The sequence below is a fragment of the Musa acuminata genome, chromosome BXJ3-10, assembly GCF_036884655.1.
Source record: "Musa acuminata AAA Group cultivar baxijiao chromosome BXJ3-10, Cavendish_Baxijiao_AAA, whole genome shotgun sequence".
Taxonomy (NCBI): domain Eukaryota; kingdom Viridiplantae; phylum Streptophyta; class Magnoliopsida; order Zingiberales; family Musaceae; genus Musa; species Musa acuminata.
In genome coordinates this window covers 30616554-30639876 of record NC_088358.1, presented here as the reverse complement: position 1 = coordinate 30639876, position 23323 = coordinate 30616554, and the positions used below count along the sequence as shown (strand labels likewise).

The window sequence follows — 23323 nt, the reverse complement described above, 5'->3', positions numbered from 1 at the left end:
TTCTTAAGGAAGCACGGACCAGGTTGCGGTCGATGATGGGGCAAAACAACTGAACCACAGCATCAGTTTCGATGGATGAAAGAAGGGCTCTTGTTTGTCTGGTAGATTGTAAACTGCTTAGTGTATCAACTAACAAGCTTACATCGGTAATCAAGCACTTATGGATCATAATTCTCCAAATCATGGACAGAGTTCATTGGTAGGCCATAAGGATCACCATTTGTAAGAAAATCTACAACCATAGTGTTGATGAACGAGTGTACCGTGGCTGATGTGTCAGCACGGCTTGGTTTGGGGATCGATGTCGGGAGTTCACGATCGGTTGGGCGAGGCGCCGAGGTTGATTATGTTCGCAAGTCGAGATGCCAACGTCGTCTGTGGAAAAGCATCTCTTGGTCGGGACACTAGCGTCGTTAGGGGAGAGGCGTTCTCCTGATCGGGACGTCGATACCGTCTTCGAGGAGGACATCTCTCGGTCAGGGTAGTCACACTTCCGGGGGCGACGGGCATAGAAGGCCCTAGTCGGGAAGTTCCCGACTTTGGCCCCTCGATGACTAAGTTAGTGAATGGTTTCTCTTTTTTTCTTTTGCCTCTCCCGGTCAGATGCCGATCATGGGCTTTTATACTACTATGCAAGGACTGGCTATACGCGGGTTTAGCGCGACGATCGATCCATGAGGGGCAAGGTGGTACCTTTGTGCGGTCGCCGTCTCGGAATGTGAGGAACGACGCTAGGCGACGTCGTCTCGAGCTTTTTGGGACAAGGCGGGACGTACCGAGAGGTGCCTCGACATGGCTTCTATCTTGGCACGCGAAAGGCCCCCCTCGTGTTGATGTGGCAAGGGTGACATGGCTGGAGTACAAAATATGTCTTATCACAATTAAGCTAGGAATTCTCAATTTCAAGATGATTTATGATAGAATAATCCCATATATGAAGCCTGTCAATTTGTTCACTTCTAGGATGACAAAATCAAAAACTACATCAAACAGCTCCTACTTTTTTGACTGCTAAAAAATTTTGATCCATAAAGCATTGATGTTCTTATGACTATCTTATAAAATATTCTTATTAAACAAAGTGACACATGAGATGAACACAACCATTACGTGCATACGAATTAAAATATGTTTTCACTTAGAATCAAAAGTGATAATATTAGCAACAGTGAAGATGTTAGCCATCAAATACGCTGGATCGGTAAGAGCATAATATCAAGAAGATCAACTAATGCATGATCTTGCTGAATCCCTGCCCATCGATAAGAAGTGTTTCCTTCACAGATAGATGTAATCTTATCATTCTTTTCAGATGTATACCAGCAAAGACATCATCAATATCTAACTCACTATCCACTCTTTCGGAAGAATTTTCTGAAATAGGTTCTCTTTGAGGACTATCTGATCACTTACGAAAATTTCAACCCCTCACTCTGTGAGACTGATGCCATCAACCTCTTCCCTCCCATTTACTTGATCCTTCATCATCTTCACTGTCTGGATATCCAAGCTTCCCGTATGCTGCTGCCTTGTTTCTCGAAGTCATGCTAGCCACCAAGAGTTGGTGAACTCTCACGACAACCTTCCTTTCACTGCACTACGTGATTCCCTTGAGTTTGGCAATCTGAACATTATCATCATCGCCATTCTCATGGTCACTGCCAACTTCTCCGCAGACAAGTCGTCGAAATTAAAGAACCCATCCATATGGCTGTTATCAACTTCCTACACCAACTTAGTACTCTTTCCAGCATATGATTCATTCTTGTAATCCAAGCTCCCTCTATTACGTCTTCCTCCTTCACGATGTGATCCTTAGCATTTGATTTGTCCTCACTTCTTCTGATCTCAATGACTCTCCCCCAATATAGAACTTCCCTTGTCCTTTGTAGGTGGATTCACTGTTACAATGGAAGCAACTTCAACTTGCCGCACAACCCAAGCTTTAACATTTTCCTTCTCTTCCTCCCTCTTCATCTTCCTGGTTCTTATCCTCCAGTAATGAGACCCTGGCCTCCACCACGTTACACTGCCTCCTCCAGCTGCCAACATTACCCTGCTTCCTCTGCAGCTCAAGCAAAGCTGCAACCTTCTATTGAACCCTCTGTTCCCTCTCGTTCGTAGCCTTGCAAGCTTCCTTTAATCGCGATCTACTCCTCGAGGTCGACGCGTCCTACGCTTCTCGATTTCTTTATCAGCACCAAGCTTTCCACCATCAATATCCCGAATCCTCGCCTCCAAGAAAGAGCACCTTTCCTCCTCCTCCTCCCCCTCTTCCTCCCTCACTTTCGCATTTCTCGACTCACTGCTCCACGTCCGTACACCTGCTTCTCGAAATCTCCAAATCCCGCTCGACGCCTCAAGTTCGATCATTTCCGCCGCCTTCACGGTCAACTCCTCCGAGAGACTCCCTCTTGATCCCAACCATCAGCAATGCCTCCCTGAAACGAGGACCGGAGGAACTCTATCAGTCGCGGGACGCTCACGGACTCCCCTCTCCAGCGGATCATCGCCGGAGGAGAAGCCCTAACCCTAGCGAGCACCGGACCATTCAGTGACCGTCGCAGTAGCTACGGGCTGGGTGATGGCGGGCCATTGCTCTGCTTTGCTTCGCTGTGGATTCGGTCGTCGTGGTTCGCACCAGACAGGCAAGAGTAAAGCACAAGCTTGTCCGAGGTCGTGCCGAAGACACCTGCCTTGCCCACTTTGGATTCTTTCTGCCGACGACCACCTCGTGACGCGCGTGACGTACCGCCCACCCTCCGCTTGAATCCCACAAATACCCCTCCCTATTGGATCCGCTCTCCCCTCACGCTATGTCTAATTCCGTCATTTCACGTGCAGTCGTACACGCATACACATCAGGAACTAAGCGGTCATAGAAGTGACACCGCTCGGTCTCGTTTCCCCTCCGCCGTACCTGACACACCTATAGCTGCCCCCTCAGTGGGCCCCTTCCTTTTTCTCTCTCCTGTGGTGGAATAAGAAGCAGAAGCGCGAACGGGTACTCCCGTAAGACAACAGATGCTGAGCTGGTTGCTTGTCGAGCTCTCTCCCTGCCTTCGTCGATCCCCTCTCCATGGATCCATTTGGGGAAGGAATCGAATTCAACCTTCAAATTGACCTCGGACGAATAACAGACCTGAAGAATCATTAGATCGAGGGAGACTGACGTCCTCTGTTTTGCATAAAAGAACCATTCTGCAATGCCTCTCTACAAGCAGACAACCATCACAGATCATAAACATGTGTTTACGTCAGAAGTCTGGGATGACAGATAGGTAGATGGATGGATGAATGGAAGATATGTTCGAAGGAAGACCTTTGTTGTCGCCAATTACAGCGTGTCAGACTGTCTTCCTCGTCCCGTTTCGTGCAGGGCCACCAGCTATGACTGTCTGCTTGTAGAGGCATGCGGGCGTAGCGGTAGCAGCAGCGGCACATGGGGGGCCATGTTGAAGCTACGATGGAGGGTGGCGTACGGGGGTTTGGAAGACAGCCTTGAGGAGGAGGCAGAAGGAAACGCCTCCCCACATACAGCGACATGGGTTAGTCATTTCAACCTGTTGCCTCGGTCGTCTGGATATGAACTCTTGAGGCGATGGCATTCATGGCCGCGGGGGGGAAATCAGCGTGGTTTTGCGGCGGCGCAAGAGTCAACGACGGTCGGATCCAACAGTCTCATTACTTCAGGATTCGTGAATCACGAAATCAACGACCAGAATCTCCGTTGCTGTTTCTCTAGATCAGCCAAATTGATTCATGGATTCCATCGACTCGGAGAACGAGACTAATTCGTGGAGAAGACAAGAATTTGACACGGGACTCGGGAGACCGTATCAAACTCGAGCTCAATAAATCGCGAGTCCTGCAGCTGTAGCGGATTAAATAAAGAGGCCAATTGCCCTTCGTTCCTCCTCTCTCTATCGCTCATGATTACTCCTGCCAAAAACCCCGCCTTTCGCCTGTTCTTCTTTTGCTTTTGAATCCCTCTTTTTCTCTCACTCACATGGCGGAGGCGCGATGGGTTAAAGTGGGGAGGAAGAAGTGCCGGAATGCTTTCCCAGTTCCCGAGAAAGGAGCGATTTTGATCTCGGCCCGGTGGAGAAGTTCGCGGAAATGACTTCCAACTCCTTTTTCTGAGCTGCAATTTTTCTGGAAGCCGCCAGGGCGACTCCTTTTTTGGTCCATCGTCTTGCTTGGTGGTATAAAGGAGTGATATTGCTCGAATATTTAAGGTGGTGGAAATAGGTCGGAGGTTGATAGGGTTTTGAAGGGTTTAAGGCGTTTCGTACCGTGTGTCTCGTGACAACGATGGCAGAAGAGGGATTTGGAGCGAAGGTTCGTGTGGTGCGGTGCCCCAAATGCGAGAAACTTCTCCCAGAGCTCGCCGACTTCTTGGTGTACCGCTGCGGTGGATGCGGCACTACTCTGCAAGGTGAGCCTCCAAGCTCCGCTTATGTCTGCTCCTCGAGTTCTTCCCTCGGTGATTAATATCGATGGTTATAGATTTTCGCAAGAAAAGAAATTGTTTCTTAGCTGACAAATCTTCTATTTTTGTCTGGTTTGTTCTTGCTAAACATTAGGATAGTCATTTACATAGGATTACAAGCCCTTTTGTCTTTGGAAATCATGCAGCCAAGAAAGCTGTTCCAGGCATGGGGATTTCGCCCGAGAAATCTGATGGGGAAAACATCAAATACCTTGAGGTGTTGGAGCATAATACAGAGAAGAAGGGGATCGCTTCAAACGCAAGCACTGAGACCGATCACGAGGTCGGTAGAGCTGAGAGCAGGATAAGGGAGTCACTACCGCATGGTAAATCCATGACTGAAGGTGAAGATAGTGGTCTGATGAATAAACTCATCACCTCAAAGTTGGACAGTATTCCCATGGAAAATGGAACCGACACCCGAAATGTGACTGCATTTGGTAAACCAGAGATAGAGAGTGGAAGAGACACCAAACTACATGTAGACGAACCTCGTTTACCTCAGCCAACACTAGCCCGGAGAGCCGAAGAGAGGGATCAAGCACCGAGAGATACCACGGTAGATGTTCAGCCTGTTCCTCTTCTTGATGAAGGCCCAACTGATCGTCATCGGAATCCAAGCCATGTTTACGGCAATGGTGAGGGTCGAAGTAGGCAGACCATGGATGATGCTAGCAAAGTAGGCTACCTTGAACAAGACAGAGCAAAGCTTCTGAGAATGCTTGATGAGCTGAGAGATCAAGTACAGCAAACTTGTGAGGCCTCAGACAAGAAGAAGACAAGTGCTCCTGTGGATAGGATGGCAGGTTCGTCGAGTTGCTATGGCCAACATGACCATGCTACATGGTTTCCTGAGAGCTCATCATCATCATACCTGAATCAATCTCGTTGTTTCCCAATACCGCATGATCATAATACAGCCATGCTAAATTTTTATTCTAATGTGCCAATTCAGAGTGACATAGCTGGTTATGGGGATCCATTTGTTCATAAGAGAGTTCCCTTCCACCTATCCAGTGAGTATCCACAGAGACAAGTGGACAGTTTCCTTTATGGACAGTTTGAATCTGATCCTGTTATGCCTTATTATCATGATGGTTTCTGTCATCAGCCCGCGTGCTCATGTTTGCATTGCTACCAGAGACCATTTTCGCTTCCTGCAAGAGCCCCACCGACAGTCTTGGGTCATCAGAGGACTCCATATCCTGTCAATAATCATGAGTTCTATGCAGTTGATGGTCCCTCAATTTTTGGTACCAGAAGCTCTAATTTAAGGGTTGGTAATGCCCCCTTGCATAGACTAGAGCCAAGATCACACTGTAGAATCAAGTTCAGCAAGAATAATGCACGATCCTGTCGACCCATTGATGGTGCTGCCCCATTTACTATTTGTTCTAGTTGTTTTGAACTGCTGCAACTACCTGAAAAATCATTGCCGCTGAAAAAGAATAAGTTTAAGCTGCGTTGTGGATCTTGCTTTAAGTTAATGACAATCCAGTATGATGGAAGCAGGATCGTTATATCTGCCCCCACTCCAGACTCGCATATGTCTTCTGTGAATAATAACTCCTCCCTTAATAGCCCAGTCAATGGTGCCCTGTCTACTGATGAAAAACTAGTTCTGCCTTACATTTTCACAATTAATGATCATGAGATGATTGAAAAGGGACACGGTCAACACTTGAGTGAATCAGAAAAAATGCATGGTTTCTCCTTGTCATCTAGTACATCTGGACATGCTGACAGCCCAGAAAGTGTGATTTCGCAGAAGGATGTTCCTACCTCACCTGGGGTCCCTTTAGAAGCTCAGGTGATTTCTCGAGTTTCAAGTTTGCCACTTCGTGAACATTTTGGCTACTCACTGTCTGATGAAGCAGCTGATGGATCTGGAAATGGAAGCGGGAGTAAACGTTCTGATCATGTGAGAAATCTATCATTAAGTGGAAACTTCAGGCAAAATTCAACAAAAGATGTACTAGTGGCTACTGAGAGGGGCTTGTCAGAGGATGAGGATTTACCTGCTGGTTTGTCTCAAGATTCATGGGATATGGCAAGTAAAGATGAAACTCAACCTAGGATCATCAAGGCTGGTGATTCATTCTTTGCTGGCCTTATAAAGAAGAGCTTTCGGCCTTTTAACCAATCAGTAGGTCATGGTAGATTTAAAGTTTCAATTAACAGTCACCAAATCCCTGATCGTCTAGTTAAAAAGGCTGAAAAGCAAGCCGGTCCAATCTATCATGGTGATTATTGGTAAGGTTCTTCATAAATGAATTATATTTTGTAAAGTTCATTTACATACATGTTTTAGACACAACAACAGAACAAAGTTTTCATGTTAGTGGTTGGTAAAGTGTAGGTTAATAGCCAACAACTTGGTGAGTATCTCCCAGGAAAATGCACCTCGTTAGTTTCATGTTATTCAGGAACTCCTTTCCCTGCATTGAGCTAGTAGTTCCAATATTTGGGCAATTTTTTTGTACCTTAAAGGAATTGTTTAAGTTTTCTTGACACATTTATGCTCTTTGCACGTTAAGTGATGCCTGCCCTCACACATGCACTGGTAGTGGCTGGCATGCTATAGTTATGTTGCTAGATTGCACTGCAATGATGATATTTTAAGAGTATGTATTCACTCTACTGTGTTCCAGTTGTCTAAATCCAGTTTGATGACTCTTTGTGTTGTAGATCCTAGTGTTGTACAGATTGCTAGATTGCTTGGCAAGCTGTGATTATGCCACAAGCACCCGATCACCATGTCTTCTGCCATCACAAGGCCCAGACATGCTGAGGCCTTAGTGCACAGACATTAGCTCTTGGCAATGGGAAAATACCCTACCTAGTAGTGTACAGTGATTTAACAGCCGTTCAGTTGTGCAGCTTCAGTTTGATGTACTATTTGTCTGTGCATGTTATAAATCCTGTGTACTGGGTTCTAAAATCTAGATCTTGTTCCTTGATGTTGGCTTTTGCTCACATTGGATTATATATTGTCATCAATGGATGTCATTACTAACGATTTGCTTGTTCATTCAGGTATGACTACCGTGCTGGATTTTGGGGTGTGATGGGGCATCCATGTCTTGGGATAATTCCTGTAAGTGCAAACTTGTTATACATAAATCTATAAGCAATATAATTTAGTAGTAAATCTTGTGATACAGGTCAAGAAAATGTACTAACATTTCCTTTTGCAGCCATTTATTGAAGAATTCAATTATCCTATGCCCAAGAACTGTGCCGGGGGAAATACTGGTGTTCTTGTGAATGGGAGAGAACTTCATCAGAAGGATTTGGATTTGCTCATTGGTCGAGGATTGCCAGTGACCAGAGATTGTTCCTATATAATTGAGATTTCTGGTAAAGTCTGGGATGAGTCATCTGGTGAAGAGATAGATAGTCTTGGCAAACTTGCTCCAACGTGAGCTCCTGCAAACTTCTCTTGATTCTATGAAGTTACATCTTCTGTAAAATTATTGCATAATAGGTTCACTGAAGCACGGGGATGTAGGTTTGTGTGTTTTCATGTGATGATTTGTTCATTTGAAGGTCCTTTCGTGCTCGAACTTATTTCATGATTGTCCAGCAATTTGTTCAGTTTCTCGAAGCATTCTTAGATGGCAGATGCTTTAAGTAAATTAGGATGACTTTGACAAACATTTTTTTGTTTCCTGTTAACTAAAGTATACACTCGTTTGCTGTTAGAAATGCAGAATGATGACAAGCTTTCAATTTATTGTATGCAATGTTATTATATTTCTAAGATACCTAAATGGCCTATCTCGGTGCTTAATCAAGGCTTAAAAACTTGGCAATGATCACCTATCTATTAGGAAAGCCAATAGCAGCTTCCAAATTTTTAAGATGGTGGCTAGGAGGTTAGCTTACCACTTAAACACTATAGAATTATAAGTGGCTCAGAAAAGTATGAGAATGGCCATAGTAGTTTCTTTAGCTATCCTTAGATTTTAGCAAACTTATCTGATAGCAGCTTCCAAATTTGTTTGTTACCGAGGCATTTCACTATGTGTTTTATATGTTATTCCTTCCCTGTGCGTATGTACTTGACATTGGCTGTGCTTGCTGCCTGTATTCATAGGGTGGGCCAGTAAAACTAATTCAAGTATCCTCCAGAGGCCCTGTTTAAGCTTGTTATTGATAATGCATACTTTCTGGTAAAATCCTGTGCGGGCAACTTTTGTAGATGAATAAATGAACATATGAACCTTGATAGATATAACTTATATTTGGGTTTCTTGGAATCTTCCAATGGTTTAATTCATTACCTGGCATACTCCAACTGTTTCTTAGTAGCTTTTCTTAAATGTATATGATGTCTCCTGGCTATCATTAATACTCTAACAGTAGGCCTATCTGCTTTGAAATTCCATGAAAGTCTTGCTGCTCCATCTTGCATCAGATTGTGTGTAACTTTTTGCTAATTTCTGACGATTTCAACAGAATTGAGAAGGTGAAGCATGGTTTTGGCATGCGTGTCCCCAAAGTGTTTGCTTAAGTGATGAGCTTAATGGTTGATGTTGATGGCACCAAAGTATCTGAAGGAGATTTCAATTCCATGGATGCAAAGGACATCATGTTTGAGAGGAACGCATATAGCTGGTGTGCTTCAGTTGTCGCCTGCACTCTCTTGTATCTTTAAAGGTTCTTTTTTACCCCTTTTTGTCATTTTTTATTTTTTCTGTCTTAGAAGGCTTCAGCTGTGATACATTGAGATCAAAGTAGTTTGCTTGTAGAAGTATCATCTTACAAATATACTGTTGATCATTTCTATTGCCTGTTTTCAATTTGTCGAGTCACACCCAGGTTACGCCTAATGAGATCGAAGCTATCTAATTCAGAACAAATCTTTTTTACAAGTGATGCCATTTGAGCTGTGCAATTATGCAGGATGCAACTTGATCTGTTGTTTTTAGAAGTCTTTTTTCTGACTACTTTAGAATCCTACAATGCCTCTCGGATGTGACTTGTTGGGTCCTTTCTTAGGAATACACGTAGGATCTGATATGCAGCCCAAGGCCAATGCTTACTGGTTGTAATATTGAATCAGCTCATGGATGTAAGAGCAACCTGATGATCTGGGTGGAATATTGTCCCTGTAAAATAGATTCATCGGCTATCGAGTTGGCTGCACTGAGGGATCTAAATTATCTCACTCATGTTGGTGCTATCAATGTAAGATTGTAACTCTCCTTAGATCTTGTGTGGGAATTTGAGTTTGACTAAGTCTCTAATAACATACAAGAAGTCTGTATGAGATCTGCATGCCAAATGGAACCTGAAAGATTTGATCTAGTTTAGTCAAAATGCTAATCTAATCATGAAGCACAAATAAACCATATTGAAAAATACAGAACTCTGTTTTTTAGATAATTTTACATGAAAGTTGCTTACATTTTCACAATTTCTTAGTGCAGTCACTCTCAGTTTGAAGTTTTTATTTCAATACTGGAAATGCAAAGTTTTTCCTGAGGTTGACAAGCACCTCACAAGGAAGTGTCTTCTTTTTTTGGCATCTTGAACTTTCAAATCGGTACTTGATTGATCTTTTTGGCGTTCAGTATGGCTGAAGGATAGGTCCAAGAGACCACTACTCCTTTAGACTAAGCATTAGATGTTCCCTTTCAACTGGTATGCACTGCTGTGGCACTTGGATTTTAACTTCGTGTGGCATTACAATCAAGAAAACACTCTTGCATCATTGTTTCAGAACTGTGTCTTCTTTCTCAGCTGCTTTAGTTCCATTTGATTTATGCTGTCAGCTAGCAAGCCTCTGTTTCTGATTCAGATATGGAGTCTTGTGTATATGTTTTCATGCTCAGTAGGATGTAGCTTGATGCATTAATTTTAGCTAACTTTTCATGTTGGATCATAAACTCATGCTTATATAGGGGCTGTGTAGTGATTAAATCTGCTGCATCTGCTGTAATTTTGTGCCTTGGATACTAATTCTGATGCCAAGTTGGTGATTAGTTCTTGCTCTTTTGAAGGACTGAAGTGTTCATTGGTTTCAGCATTCAGACATTTCCTTCAGTAGAATATATGAAAACCATGTGCCACATTTGCCTGTTGCAGTTTGATAGATGCCACACTGGAAAATTGTTGATGTTGACACACAACTGTTGTGTATAAGCATCACCATCACCATGAATAGATTAGTGTCCCATCTTTTCTTAGTGACATTTCTTGGAGCAGTTCATACACAGTATCATTTCTGGATCTGCTAATATGAGGTGAAACTTTTGCCAGCCAAGTCGTGCCACAGAGATTAGATGCTGGTCACCATTTCATCAAGGAAATTGGTACGAGTATACAGTTCCCCTCAGTGATTTGATGAATGAATAGGATCGACACACTCGTTGATGTTATGAGATTTTACTTGGTGCAAGTTTTACCAACGATTATCCTGGTTCTTGTCGGGCCATTTTTTCTGTCACTGTGACACTGCCACAAGAAATACACATTCTTGTTTGAGTGTGACAGATCTTGAAGCACAAGCAAAGGTCAAAGTTTGACTTTTGGAACTGGTGGTAACTCGGTGATGTGAGGCAGCTCACTGTCTGTCGCTTGTGGAAGAGGAGGATTTCTCGTCCGAGTTCTTCCCTGCTTTGTGTTCCTGTGCTTCTGTTCCTTTGGAGAAAGAGAAAAGAAGGCCATTTTGATCAACGGTGGCCGGTCGAGTCAAGCTTTTTCCTGTCGGCGTGAGAGCAAATTAAGGCGCTAATCCGGTGGAGTTGCTAATTATATATATATATATATAATAGTTTATCGGATATTTTTCTTGGCACAACATTGGGTGATTGTGATGTCGATTACAATCACGTGGATCGTCTTCTTCCCCACAGAATACGGCATGCAGCGTTGCATCCACATGACTTGCCGCTGAATCCCTCGACATTCCCTGACCTACTTAATTCAATAATTATACATTTTTGTTCGGAAATAATTCGATAATTACAAATTACCAGTCTCTAGTGAAGAAGAACATGAATGTCCAGATCAACAGACATTGGTTGGTAATTGGAAAGGTGTGTGGTTTAGTCATTGATTAGGCGCTGTAAGCAACGACGGTGGCGACCCAAGTCTTGTGTTCCGCCACCATGACTCCGTCTCAAGAAGAATCCTTTTTCCTCGTCTCTCTTTGCCAAAAGCATACAGCAGAGGAACAGGAACAACATGGAGTGACCAAACTTCCTTCTTTGGGATCCTATACGTGATCATTGGCAGCAAAATGACAGCGGTGACAATCGTCGGTGTTCTATGAACTGCAATGCCCCGCCTCAAGAACGCTTGTCACTCGTCGGTCTTGCATGAAAGCAGAGAAGCATGCGTCCAAGGAAGTCGTGTTCTTCTAATCTACTCCGTATTGTCGCAAAAGTTGTCCTTTTACTCGGTTCCTGGTAAAAATGTCGTTCCTTTAACCAGTTGGGTAATCATTCCTACCAGCAGTAACAAGACAAAACAGGGATTTGCTTTACCTTGCCCTAGCTGCGTACCATTGCTCTTCCTTTTCTTCTTGCCCTCTTCTTTACTCTGACCTGTGGGTTGCGTTTTTCCTGTGGTTCACACCGCCACGTCCCGCCCTCTTCTTTGTCTCATTCCGTCCGCTGCGTCGGTTCCTTTCTCTTTATCTGTCTCTCTTGTCGTTTCTCTGCTCTTCTTTGGTTGCCGGAAGAGGTAGATGTTGTGAGGGGAATGGGGATGGATTGGGAACCGTGGCCGCCGTTGCAGCGCAAGAGCAACCACGTTTTCGTCAAGCTTCTCGTCCTCGTGCTTCTCCTCGGCCTCTCCTTCCGCCTCCTCTTCTCCCGCTCCGCCGTGTTCCTCCCCGTGTCGGAGTCACCCGCCGCCGTGGCCGAGACAGCATCCTCCACGGCGGTGGTTGTCGGCGTCGTCGGGGATGCAGAGCCGCGCGAAGGTGCGGGGTCTTTTGCTCGAAAGATTTAGTCTTTGGGGGTTGGGGTTGGACGAATTGCTTGATCCGCGGCTACGGAATTGAACAAGGAACCTAAAGAAGAGGTTTCTTTTTGCTGTCATCTATCGTGTTTTCTCTTGATAGAACGGCCAAAGAATCGATCGTGGAGGCTTTCGATGTTGGAAATCTTGAAAGAAAACAAATCTGCATTTTTTGCAGTGGAAAGATCTGATCTTTAGAAAACAAGAAGCCGTGTTTTCTTCTAGATTTTGTCGCGGAGAAAACAATTTTCCAATTGTTGTGATTTAGCTTATAGAACCAAGATTTAGATCGGTTTTATTGATAAAGACATGTCTTTTCTTTTCTTTTTCATAAGCCAAGATTTAGAGTGTTTGGTTTTCTTGAGAAAGACTTGAGTTTTGTTGGTGGGGTTGGGATCTCGAGAATTAGGTTAATCGCTAGCAACTTGTCAATTAGTTTAGGAGAATCAAGGAAAGAGATCTTTGAGAATTCACTGTTGTCAAGGCCATATATTTGTTAGCCATAGGATCTTCATCTTATGAAATAGAGGTTAATTTATGTGATGATGTTTGACAGATATCGTTGTTTAGGGCTTCTGGTATAGTTCTTGTGGTTTATCTCTTGGTGGTTAGATCTGGGGATCCCATCAGGATGAGCTGCGATATCATCATCATATATCAGTGAAGTGCATACAAAAAAAGTCAAATATGTAAAATACTGAATCAAATTAAGAAAGGTCTATATCAGAAACCTTATTCTCTGTCCTGGAGAAACCAATTGTTGATTGGTTGATAAGAGAGTCATGCATTGAATTTTTTCGAGTGGTAAAATTTAGAAAAAAATGCTTGCCATTTATTTATGAATCTTAGATTTCATGTCACTGATATTATCTATCTCATCTTGTTCCATATCTTTTCCTGTTGCAGGCTCACCATTAACAGACTCAGCTGCTCCAGTTACAGAAGAGGTCTTCGATGATGGAAAGGCTTCTCAACAAGGTAGTGAGACTTGGAGATTTTAACTTTAGATTCTAAGGAAATTAAAGGAATAAGAGAAATAATCGTTGTTTTGGTAAGTTTAGACAACTTATTGCTGTGCCATATCAAGCAGCTGAGCTTGGTCTTCTACTTCATAGTTCATAGTATTCGTGCATGTTGGATTTCAGATAAGAAATTATAATTTTTGGTTTCGAGCCTTTGTGGTTAAATGAGTTTTCATGTGATATACATATAAAATATTATAAAATTATGGAGGCATATGAATTTGAAAGCACTAGAAATTAATTGGAGCTGAAGTAAAATTAGATATCATTCTCAATGTGATTTGCCAAAGGACAGAACGAGGCAAAACGGAAAGATTGATGTTTCTAAAGACAGTCGGTGTTGTCTGCTTCTTTTTAAACTCTCTATTTGTGATGCAGTAGATGGTCTTTGCTAGTAATGACATATTTACTGGTTTCAAGGGTTCGGGATTTTGAAATACTTGTCTACTTTGCACAGTATCCTGATTTTTAATGTAATGTGGTTCGAGTATTTTTCATGCTGACTCTCATAGAGTTCCTTCTTTTTTTTTTCCCCTTGCCATTTTCTTTGTTATATAAATTTACTATGCTATCATTTGACTGGGACAGGCACCATAAGCAATGCAGATAAATGTGATCTTTTTACTGGGGAATGGATCCCGAATCCTTTGGGACCGGCATACACCAATGCAAGCTGCAGATTTATAGAATATCCTCAGAACTGTTTGAAGAATGGGCGTCCTGATACAGGATACCTCTTCTGGAGATGGAAACCACATGTTTGTGATGTTCCTCCATTCAATGCCGAGAAATTTCTGAATGCTATGCGGAACAAGAGTTGGGGACTGATTGGTGATTCAATTCTTCGCAACCATGCACAGTCATTGATCTGTCTTCTTTCTAAGGTGAATTTTAATTATGCTATCTAGTCTAACATGTACGATCTCTCAAGCCGATAACTGATCAGACTAATTCATACCAGGCTGAAGAAGCTGTCGAGGTCTACCATGCTGATCAATACAAATCAAGAAGATGGCTCTTCCCCTCTCACAACTTCACTCTCTCACTTATCTGGACCCCTTTCCTGATTAAAGCAGAGATCTTTGAAAATGATGATGGTGAGTCAAAATCTGAAAATAGGCTCCACATCGACACCCTCGATAAAAAGTGGACAAGTCAGTATAACAACTTCGACTATGTGGTAATATCTGGTGGTCAGTGGTTTTTGAAAACCGCAATCTACATGGAGAATAACACAGTCATCGGCTGCCACTATTGCCCTAAGCTGAACATGTCAGAAGTCAGTTTGGAGTATGCGTATAGTAAAATCCTTAATTCTGTATATAATTTCGTCACTACTTCTGGGCACAAACCCGTTGTCATTTATAGGACATGGACACCAGACCACTTTGAATATGGGGAGTGGTTTAGCGGCGGGGTCTGTAACAGGACCGTGCCATATAAGATAGGGGAGTTCAACGGCAGTAATGTCGACCATGTGATGAGAAAAATCGAGGTGGAGGAGTTCAGAAGGGCGGTGGTGGTCGAAGGTTCAGAGACGGGGGTGCGCCTGAAACTCCTGGACACTTACGAACTCTCCTGGCTACGGCCTGATGCTCATTCGGGTCCCTACAGGAAATTCCATCCATTCGACAAGGATAAGAACGCGAAGGTTCAGAATGACTGCCTGCACTGGTGCTTGCCTGGCGCAATCGATACTTGGAATGATCTAATTATGGAGCTCATACTGGGTGAGTGAAGCTTTGTTTCTTTGCATCCTCCATACGTGTCGAGATAGAATCATTCGAAAACCAACACCAGGATTCTAAGATCGAGTTCTGCAGCAGATGATTGGTATGTAGTTCTCGTCCGTACGAGTGCAATTGGATTTAGCTTGTAAATTTTGGGACTTGAGAATCCTCAGTTGGGTTGCTACAGATGTCTGGCATTCTTTTGATGGTGGAAGAGACGCTTATTCTTGTACTATGGAATGTGGCATTGTAGTCCAAAGTTTCTTTGCTGTGCAATCTCTCAGTATTCTCTCGTCTTTTGCATTCAAATGATCACAGCAAGTTTACGAGACCGTTTTATATTTCTATGGATGGACAAGTCGATCTGACTGCCACAAAATCATCTTAAGTTAGCTACCTAATTATATAGAGAATGTAGAATTGAATTAATGATTCTGATTCAATAAAATTGTTTTAATATGTTAATTACATCATTCGATCATGATAAATGATTTCATGATTTAGTAATATATATTATCCGAAAAGGACTCCAGTAGGAAATAACTTATGCGTGAATGACATATATTCATAGAACCATCATATTGCAAACCCTAAAATCTGATTGAGAGTTGTTCCACCAACAAGAAAAGATGCACCTCGAAGCTTGTCATCACAGAGCTGTCCATAATCCTACCATTCTTCTGCAGCCCCGTTGACTGCAAATTCTTGCACATCGACGAGTCTCTCTTTTTTATCAGCAAGCAGCAATAGATTAAACGGGAACCCTTTGCTGTTCTAGTCAGTAAGTGAAGATTTATGCGACAAATTCTCATGGAAATATTTCTCTCTTATTCAGAATCAGTGAAAAGGGTACAAGAAGGCAGATGACATTTCTCTCTTATTCATAATCATCTTAAAAGGTACAAGAAGGCAGATGACGGACCATCATCCACAGACTGGAGAACTCAAAAAGAAAAAACACCATAGAAACCAAACTGGAAACAAACTTGTTAGTCCAAGCAATTCTCTCAGATTGCAGCATGCTCAACTATATTACATCATATGGCACAGTCCTATTTCTTGGATCTCCTCCTCTGGCTCCATGTTTTCTGAGTTGCTTCACCTGCAGCTTGTGATTCTTATAGCAAAAGTCACCTGATAGAAAGAAGTGCAGATGATAAGAAACAAATATGGTTATCCATAACCAACTGCAAGAATAGCAAACAGGAAGTATTTTTCTTTGCTCTAAGATCATATATCGCTTGTGGTCAGATTTGGTATATGCAACACAAGATTGGCATCTGGTACTTACAGATTGAATCTGCACTCGAACAGCATATGTTTTACCCATCCATAAAATGATGCTGAATATATACATGCCTGCACATGAGTGTAAGGAACCAAGACTGGTACCCTGAATAATGTACCCAAATGATGGCAGATGCCAATCATGTCAAATCTATACAAGATAAATTGGACAGATTGTATAAACAATGGATTTATTAAAATTCCATATATTTTCTCCCTAAGAAGTAGCATATATTTGTTAAAAAACTGTCATTTACAACTATCATAGGCACAGAGGAACTGATTTGGGTTCCAAAGTAAATGTGTTCTAAAATTTGAGCTCAGGAGACAGAATTGATGTAATGGTTTTAATGGTCTTTTCATATACTCCTTGTTTCTTGATTGTAACATTGCTTCAGTGCACCTCATAAAAAGGCCTTTCTTATGAATCTTCTCACATGCAAAAATTGGAAAAAAAAGATAGCAATCATCAAAGAAAAGCCTTTAGCTTATGTTTTCCTGTTTCTTGATCATGAGGTGCTTATGTGTGAGTGGATTATATAAGAATTTCCTCATTTATATACAAGGGAGCATGGGATATGTGTGAGTGCTTATCGATGGTCTATGTATGATTCTAAGCTTGTGTCTGGAAGCAAGAGGATTCTACATAAAATGCTCAAAGAGACAGTAGAGTGGAGATTCATCAAATACTAGGAATAATTGTATTTGAATTCTATCTTTCCTTACTCTCTGATTTACTTGTATGTTAGCTCTATTATTATAAATTGGTTGTAAGATTGTAGGTGTTTGTGCCTGTGCTTAATCAACAATGCAAACACTATTCTGACCATACTAATATATACTTTATTTGATTGTTTTTCAAGACTGAGATATCATGAATATTAGATTGAAGTGCTCTGAGAATTTAAGCTTTATTTGATTAATTCAACTTTAAATGTAACCTACTGTGAATGATATTTTGGTTCTTATGTACTTAATGCAACAGCATACTCTTGCAGAGAACAACAAAAAAGAAAAGAAAAAAAAAAACCGATGCCATCCTCCTCTGATCACATAATGAGGAGGACATATCATTCACTACACATTTTCCTCCTCAATGTCAACCTCCTACTATTCTTTCTCTGGTAAAGAATCTCTTGCATCCAACCCAAGAAAAAAGATTGGCAACCCTGTGAACAGCCATCTTATAGACAAGAACATTAACATTCATCATCAATTGAACCAAAACGACCAGCTAGATCAGTTTGATGATTTCATTTACCATGTTCTTTATCGACGAATGATGCTTCCTGAAGCAAAATACTCGTGAATGGTTACCCTAGTCTCATTCATTTCTAGCTATGAAGAAGTTACGTGCAAAGGATACGAATCAAGAAACAAATATCGATGCTCAACCCAAAGGAAGGGAAAAAGAAAAGAAGCTTCATTTGGTCCATCCATTCAAGATCGCATCTTTCTTGGATCCAGCCCTAAATCCTTTTCCATCTTTAACAATTTCTTTCCTCTAATTCACCCAAGAACACATCTTTTTCGTGTAGAAGTCATTTAATTCCAAAAACACCAGCAACAACAACAATAGAAACCCTAGGAAAACAAGAAGACTCACCTCTCGGTGCTGGTCGCCTCTCGCGACCGCCGGTCGTCAGCGTGTTCGGGCGCCCGCGAAGGGAGAGGGTTGGAGCCCTTGATCAGCCACCCGATGGCGAAGAAGGAGACGCCGGCGAGGATGGCGGTGCCCCAGGCGTGGGAGTACCACCGACTGTACTGCCGGATGGCGAAGCGCCACTGGTCCCTCAGCGTCGCGACGTCGGGGTTCACTGGGTCCGGCGGGTTCGGGTAGCGCGCCCCCTTCCACCCCGCAGCCTCCTCGCCGCCGCGAACCGGCACAGACGGGGGCGAAGGCTCCACCACCGACTTGGGCTTGGGCAGCTCCACCATCGCTCACACTTGCCCTTCGTGGCCGTTCTTAGAACGCTGCCCGATTAATAGGGTGGTAAGTGGGTTTCGGAGCGGTAACTTTAGTCGTGAGAAGTACCCCCGCACGGTACGCACGGTTCAGATCGGGTTGGTGGCGGTGAGTGACGGTAACGTTACCGGACTCCTTGCAAAAGGTTGAAGCGCTGCAGCAGTAATTTCAAGAAACATTTCTTCGAGTGAATTCTGGCAGGTAAATGTAATCTTTTGGAACTTTTTTGTCTCCAATAAGTGTGCAATGGCTTAACATCGTTTCCTATTAGCCAAACAATGGCTTAACAGAACACTGTTCTATGTTGATAGACCTGAAGTATTCCTTTATCTTAATCGAACAACAAGGTTATCTTAACAGTCGTTTGCAGTGATGGATTCTGTTTTATGAGCACATCAGAAGAATTTCGAAGTATCAATGGAGAAAATTGGATCAAACTCCACATGAGGGGGCTTGAAAGCTGCATCAGCAGTTCCCCCTCCATAGCTGCTCGTCTGGCATGGAGACACTGCGAAGTAGTTCGATTCTGAGGTAGGTGGCGACATGAATGGGGAAGAGAAGCTGCTTGAATGGTCATTCTCCATGGGGTTTGTGTACGAGAAGATCTGGTTCTTAGGCTCAAAGCTACTGAGTGGTGTGGAAGGAAAAGAGAAGGAAGAAACTAGGTTGTGATCTTGCATTTCCATGAAACTTGTTTTAGGACACAGAGGCAACTGCTGGTCTTGGAGATGATGCCGTGCTTCAAGTATCGTTGGAGCTTCATCATGGAGACGCGCTTGCAGGTTGTCCAGGCAAGTGTGTTCCCCTCGGTAAGTAACGTGGAAGACGCAGGGGTCCCGATCGGATCTCTGCACTTGCTTCGTTGCAAGACATCCGACGCTGTTGCTGCGAGTGCATCTGTAGTAGCCTCTGCAGAAGCCAGAAGTGGTGCAATGATCTCGCATAAGAACCATGAGACATGCGAGTGCCTAAACAGAGCAACAGAGTAAGAAGAAGGAGAGCTTTCTCAGTGTGTGCGCGCTAACCTTCGATGCCTGGTTCCAAGGATCTCCTTCTGGCCGTATTTCCTCCAGCTATAGCCGTCTTCTGGTACTCCGCCCGCTTGGCTGCCGGAGATCTGAACTTGGATCGTCCATTTGGGTAGAGTTTTCCTGCGATCCAAAGATTACAACCGTAAGGAAGCCTTGTCTCACAAAGATTCTGCTGAAGGAAAATCTCTATATAATGTGCACCTCTTCTTGCACATCTCCCTGCGTTCTTGTTCTTTGAGGACCGTCTCCGAGTTCTCGCTCCACAGGCCTTCGCTGTTCCATCGAGGCAAGTCCACTGCTGCGTTACCGTGCCATGCCGGCTGCTGCGGCCCTTCGGAGTCCATGAGTCTAGCCACGGAAACGGCTTCCTTCAAAGCAGAACTTATCTGTTGCACCAATGATCTGCAATGATCGGCAGCGGAAGCATCTCCCAGATTAGCTTCCAGCTGCCTCGTTTGCTCCTCAGCCTGAGCCAGCAACCTCATCAGAAAACTGAGATCCCACGCGCTACACATGGATTCAAGGAGACAGAGAAGAATGAATTGGATATGGACTCTGTTCTTCCAAATCCAGGGAAGCAGATGCCACAGAACGATGACCGTCGTAATGCAACTATCAGAAGCTACAACACAAAGCAGCTAAAAGAAACACACGTCCTCTGCAATTTGCTGCTTTCGTGTTTAGAGAAAGATGCGAGGAGAAACAAGCACATGGGACGTAGATTTAAATCGGAAGACGGGGGAGGATGGAGTCTGAGTTCGTACTATGACGGAGCGGCAAAAGTTGGACCGAGGACGCCGAGTTCTCCGGCTGTCATTTCTTGCTTCTGCCGGTGTTTTGGTTGGTCGATGACTGGTCTTCGGTCAGAGGGGCGAAGCACGGGAGAATGCTCTTCGCTGACCTATTCAAAGCATGATTTTCTCGTTGTAGAAAGAAGAAATCGTCGAGACTCGAGACCGAGGAGTTCAACGGGAAGAAAGCCCGAAGTGATCGAGAATCCTGCGACTGGCTTCTTCTTCCCTCGCGTCGGGGACAGATCGGTGATGGTGGTGATGGGTTTTCTGGTTTGTGCTTAGGATCCCGTGTTTGGGCGGAGCCTTCGTCCAACGAACACTTAGGGTTTCGAGCCTACCACGATGGGACCCATATCGGGGCCCAATGGGAACTGACACTCTATTCATGTACGACGGTTTTGCTGAGACAGCAAAAATATAAATTAGATCATACATGGCAGATGCAAGACGACGTGCGCGTGTTCCTCCTCGAGCATTCTGATGCATAACAAGCCAAGGAGGGCAACGGTGAGCTTGTCGTCACGAGGGCGGCGAGCTTGTCATTCGAAACCATCATGGAGCCGATAATGTCTGTCTTCCATCCTGCGTTTCATCTCGATAAGCATGGCAGTGCCCTGAACCCGATGAGATTCCCATGTTTGAGGAGCCTACCTGTGACATTTCACGGATGAAACTCGTCGACTGAAGGCTCATACATTCTTGTGCCGGCGTTGCTCACAACACCATGAACTGCTTAAGCTAATCAAGGTTTAACAAATGGTGATATGGATATCCTTTTAGCAGTAAACCATTCGAGGTAGGAGTTAGATCATTAGAAGAATGAAGTCGCAGCACACTGTCCAAGGATAGGCCAAGGATTAGATAGTTTGTCCTTGTTAAAATAAAGAGATAAATGAGTTGTAGAAGAAGAAGTTTCCTCAACGGGTTAGAGGATTTCCCTCAACAGAGTAGAGAGATTTCCTCAACAGTTAGGGAAATCTCATCTACTTATCATGCCCCCGTAAGATGGTGCTCCTATCAAGGAGGCCAATCTTGGACTGATGTAATGCAAACAGCTTACGAGCTATAGGCTTCGTAAGTGAGTCGGCCAATTGATCAGCTGTATGAACATGAGAAACACGGAGTTGACGGCGGACAACTTGATCACGTACAAAGTGGAAGTCAATAGCAATATGTTTCATGCGGGAGTGGAATACCGGATTAGCGCATAGATAGGTAGCTCCAATATTATCACAATATATTGTAGGAGTGGAATCGATGTTGAGTTCCTGGAGAAGATTCGTGATCCAATTGAGTTCTGCAGTGGTAGCGGCAATGACACGGTATTCAGCTTCAGTTGTAGACCGGGCGACTGTCTTTTGCTTTTTAGAACTCCAACTGATTGGATGAGCACCAAGGAAGATAATATACCCCGATGTGGATGTTCTATCATCAAGGTTGCCCGCCCAATCAGCATCGGCAAATGCATGAAGACGAAGTGGAGAGTGTTTACGAAAAAAGAGTCCATGATTTAGAGTCCCTTTAAGATATCGTAGAAGTCTCTTAACCGCAGACCAGTGTAGAGTAGATGGTTGCTGCATAAACTGTGATAATTTGTTCACAGCAAATGAGATGTCTGGACGCGTGAGAGCTAAGTATTGTAAAGAGCCAACAACTTGGCGGTATTGAGTGGGTTCCGTAGCAGGACTTCCATCTGATAATTTGAGAGAACCGCTAGTAGAGATGGGGGTTGTAACTGCATTTGCATCCTGCATGTTTGTCTTTAATAACAAATCTTGAATGTACTTGCGTTGTGATAAAAGGAGACCGGAAGATGTGAAGGTAGCTTCGACGCCCAAAAAGTAGCTCAAGGGTCCGAGATCCTTAAGCGAGAATCGAGCTGCCAGCTGTTTGACGAACGCTTGGATGCTGGCGGGATTGTTGCCTGTGACAATAATATCATCCACATATACCAGAATATACACTGTGTTTCCATGATGATGTCGCAGAAACAACGAAGTGTCAGATTTGGAGTTAAGAAAGCCGACAGAAGTCAAAAATGAGCTAAGTTGAGTGTACCAAGCTCTCGGAGCCTGACGAAGTCCATAAATGGCTTTTCGAAGTTTGCAAACATGCTGTGGATACTGAGGATGAGTAAAACCGGGGGGTTGTTGCATAAAAACATCTTCAGATAGAGATCCCTGTAGAAAGGCATTATTAACATCCAATTGTCGTAATTGCCAGCCTTTAGTGGTAGCCAGACTCAAGATAAGCCGGATTGTAGTGGGTTTAACAACAGGACTAAACGTCTCAGTGAAATCAACTCCAGGTCGTTGATGGAACCCTTTGGCGACCAGGCGTGCCTTATATCGAGCAACTGAGCCATCTGGGTTCCGCTTAATTCTAAAGACCCACTTACACCCGATGATGTTTTGTGAAGGATGAAAAGGAATTAGATCCCATGTTGAATTATGGAGGAGGGCATTATATTCCTCGCTCATGGCAATACGCCAATGCAGAGATTTTTGGGCTTGAGTGAAGGTGGTGGGTTCAATGTTGGGGGATGAGGAATTCATGACAGCTTGTAGGTTAAGTACTTGACGAGGTTTAAAAATACCATGCTTAGAGCGAGTGGTCATAGGATGATTGGAGATGACAGGATTAGGAGGTAATGTTGGGTGAGGATCAGTGGCACAAGCCGGGTCAAGTGGAGACACGTCAGGGGCACTTGGGCGAGAAGGAGGTAAAGAGGATGGTTGTGTTTCGGAACATATTGCCCCATCAATTGGAGAAGAGTGGAGTGGAGTAGGAACAGAGGAAACGGGCAAGTGTTGAACTGGAGTGATATAGTGCGGATCAGGAGGGGAGGAAGTAGACGAAGACATGGGAGGCTCGTCCGATTGATCCGAAGGTATACTCCAGTGAGATAGTGAAGTGGTCCGTATGGCAGGATATGGAAGGGTTTGGAAAGGAAAGGTAGACTCAACAAAGATAACGTGACGTGATACAAAGATTTTGTGAGTGTGGAGATTATAGCAGCGGAAAGCA

At 43.6% G+C, this 23323-nt stretch overlaps 4 protein-coding genes across 6 annotated transcripts; 2 read left to right on the top strand and 2 right to left on the bottom strand.

Moving 5' to 3' along the window:
* The first annotated feature begins 2914 nt into the window (after positions 1-2914).
* Positions 2915-9780, top strand: LOC135650922 (uncharacterized). 2 transcript variants are annotated; one of them, XR_010501663.1, is made up of 6 exons: positions 2915-4438; positions 4639-6745; positions 7529-7589; positions 7690-7913; positions 8954-9154; positions 9497-9780. XR_010501663.1 is itself a non-coding variant. In XM_065170618.1 (5 exons), exons 1-5 carry the CDS (start codon positions 4315-4317, stop codon positions 9006-9008), a joined length of 2571 nt encoding a protein of 856 aa, XP_065026690.1. In that variant the 5' UTR covers positions 2915-4314; the 3' UTR covers positions 9009-9263. The 2 variants fall into 2 exon arrangements, 1 of the variants encoding a protein (XP_065026690.1); XM_065170618.1 differs by lacking the exon at positions 9497-9780 and having other exon boundaries at positions 8954-9263.
* Positions 9781-12015: 2235 nt separating this feature from the next.
* LOC103968902 (protein trichome birefringence-like 25) lies at positions 12016-15494 on the top strand. The gene is made up of 4 exons (XM_009382252.3): positions 12016-12428; positions 13373-13444; positions 14077-14372; positions 14450-15494. Exons 1-4 carry the CDS (start codon positions 12206-12208, stop codon positions 15224-15226), a joined length of 1368 nt encoding a protein of 455 aa, XP_009380527.2. The 5' UTR covers positions 12016-12205; the 3' UTR covers positions 15227-15494.
* Positions 15495-16068: 574 nt separating this feature from the next.
* LOC103968901 (uncharacterized) lies at positions 16069-18491 on the bottom strand. 2 transcript variants are annotated; one of them, XM_065171815.1, is made up of 3 exons: positions 18112-18491; positions 16510-16577; positions 16069-16352 (listed from the first exon to the last, which is right to left on the bottom strand). In XM_065171815.1, exons 1-2 carry the CDS (start codon positions 18441-18443, stop codon positions 16541-16543), a joined length of 369 nt encoding a protein of 122 aa, XP_065027887.1. In that variant the 5' UTR covers positions 18444-18491; the 3' UTR covers positions 16069-16352; positions 16510-16540. The 2 variants fall into 2 exon arrangements, with proteins under 2 accessions (XP_065027887.1, XP_009380526.1); XM_009382251.3 differs by lacking the exon at positions 16510-16577 and having other exon boundaries at positions 18112-18488.
* A 375-nt stretch (positions 18492-18866) lies between these two features.
* Positions 18867-20017, bottom strand: LOC135651459 (transcription factor WRKY19-like). The gene is made up of 3 exons (XM_065171530.1): positions 19704-20017; positions 19497-19622; positions 18867-19380 (listed from the first exon to the last, which is right to left on the bottom strand). The coding sequence occupies exons 1-3, from the start codon at positions 20015-20017 to the stop codon at positions 18867-18869; spliced, it is 954 nt and encodes a 317-aa protein (XP_065027602.1).
* Positions 20018-23323: the final 3306 nt, after the last annotated feature.

Coding starts and splice junctions, on each gene's coding strand:
- LOC103968901 (XM_065171815.1), bottom strand. CDS start 18,443: ATGGTGGAGCTGCCCAAGCCCAAGTCGGTGGTGGAGCCTTCGCCCCCG. Junction 16,578..18,111: donor GAGGCGACCAGCACCGAGAG/GTGAGTCTTCTT, acceptor ACTCATGTGCAG/GCATGTATATATTCAGCATC.
- LOC103968902 (XM_009382252.3), top strand. CDS start 12,206: ATGGGGATGGATTGGGAACCGTGGCCGCCGTTGCAGCGCAAGAGCAAC. Junction 12,429..13,372: donor GGATGCAGAGCCGCGCGAAG/GTGCGGGGTCTT, acceptor TTCCTGTTGCAG/GCTCACCATTAACAGACTCA. Junction 14,373..14,449: donor TGATCTGTCTTCTTTCTAAG/GTGAATTTTAAT, acceptor AATTCATACCAG/GCTGAAGAAGCTGTCGAGGT.
- LOC135650922 (XM_065170618.1), top strand. CDS start 4,315: ATGGCAGAAGAGGGATTTGGAGCGAAGGTTCGTGTGGTGCGGTGCCCC. Junction 7,590..7,689: donor CATGTCTTGGGATAATTCCT/GTAAGTGCAAAC, acceptor TTCCTTTTGCAG/CCATTTATTGAAGAATTCAA. Junction 7,914..8,953: donor CTTGGCAAACTTGCTCCAAC/GTGAGCTCCTGC, acceptor CGATTTCAACAG/AATTGAGAAGGTGAAGCATG.
- LOC135651459 (XM_065171530.1), bottom strand. CDS start 20,017: ATGTGTAGCGCGTGGGATCTCAGTTTTCTGATGAGGTTGCTGGCTCAG. Junction 19,623..19,703: donor AGGGAGATGTGCAAGAAGAG/GTGCACATTATA, acceptor TTTGGATCGCAG/GAAAACTCTACCCAAATGGA. Junction 19,381..19,496: donor CTTGGAACCAGGCATCGAAG/GTTAGCGCGCAC, acceptor TGGCTTCTGCAG/AGGCTACTACAGATGCACTC.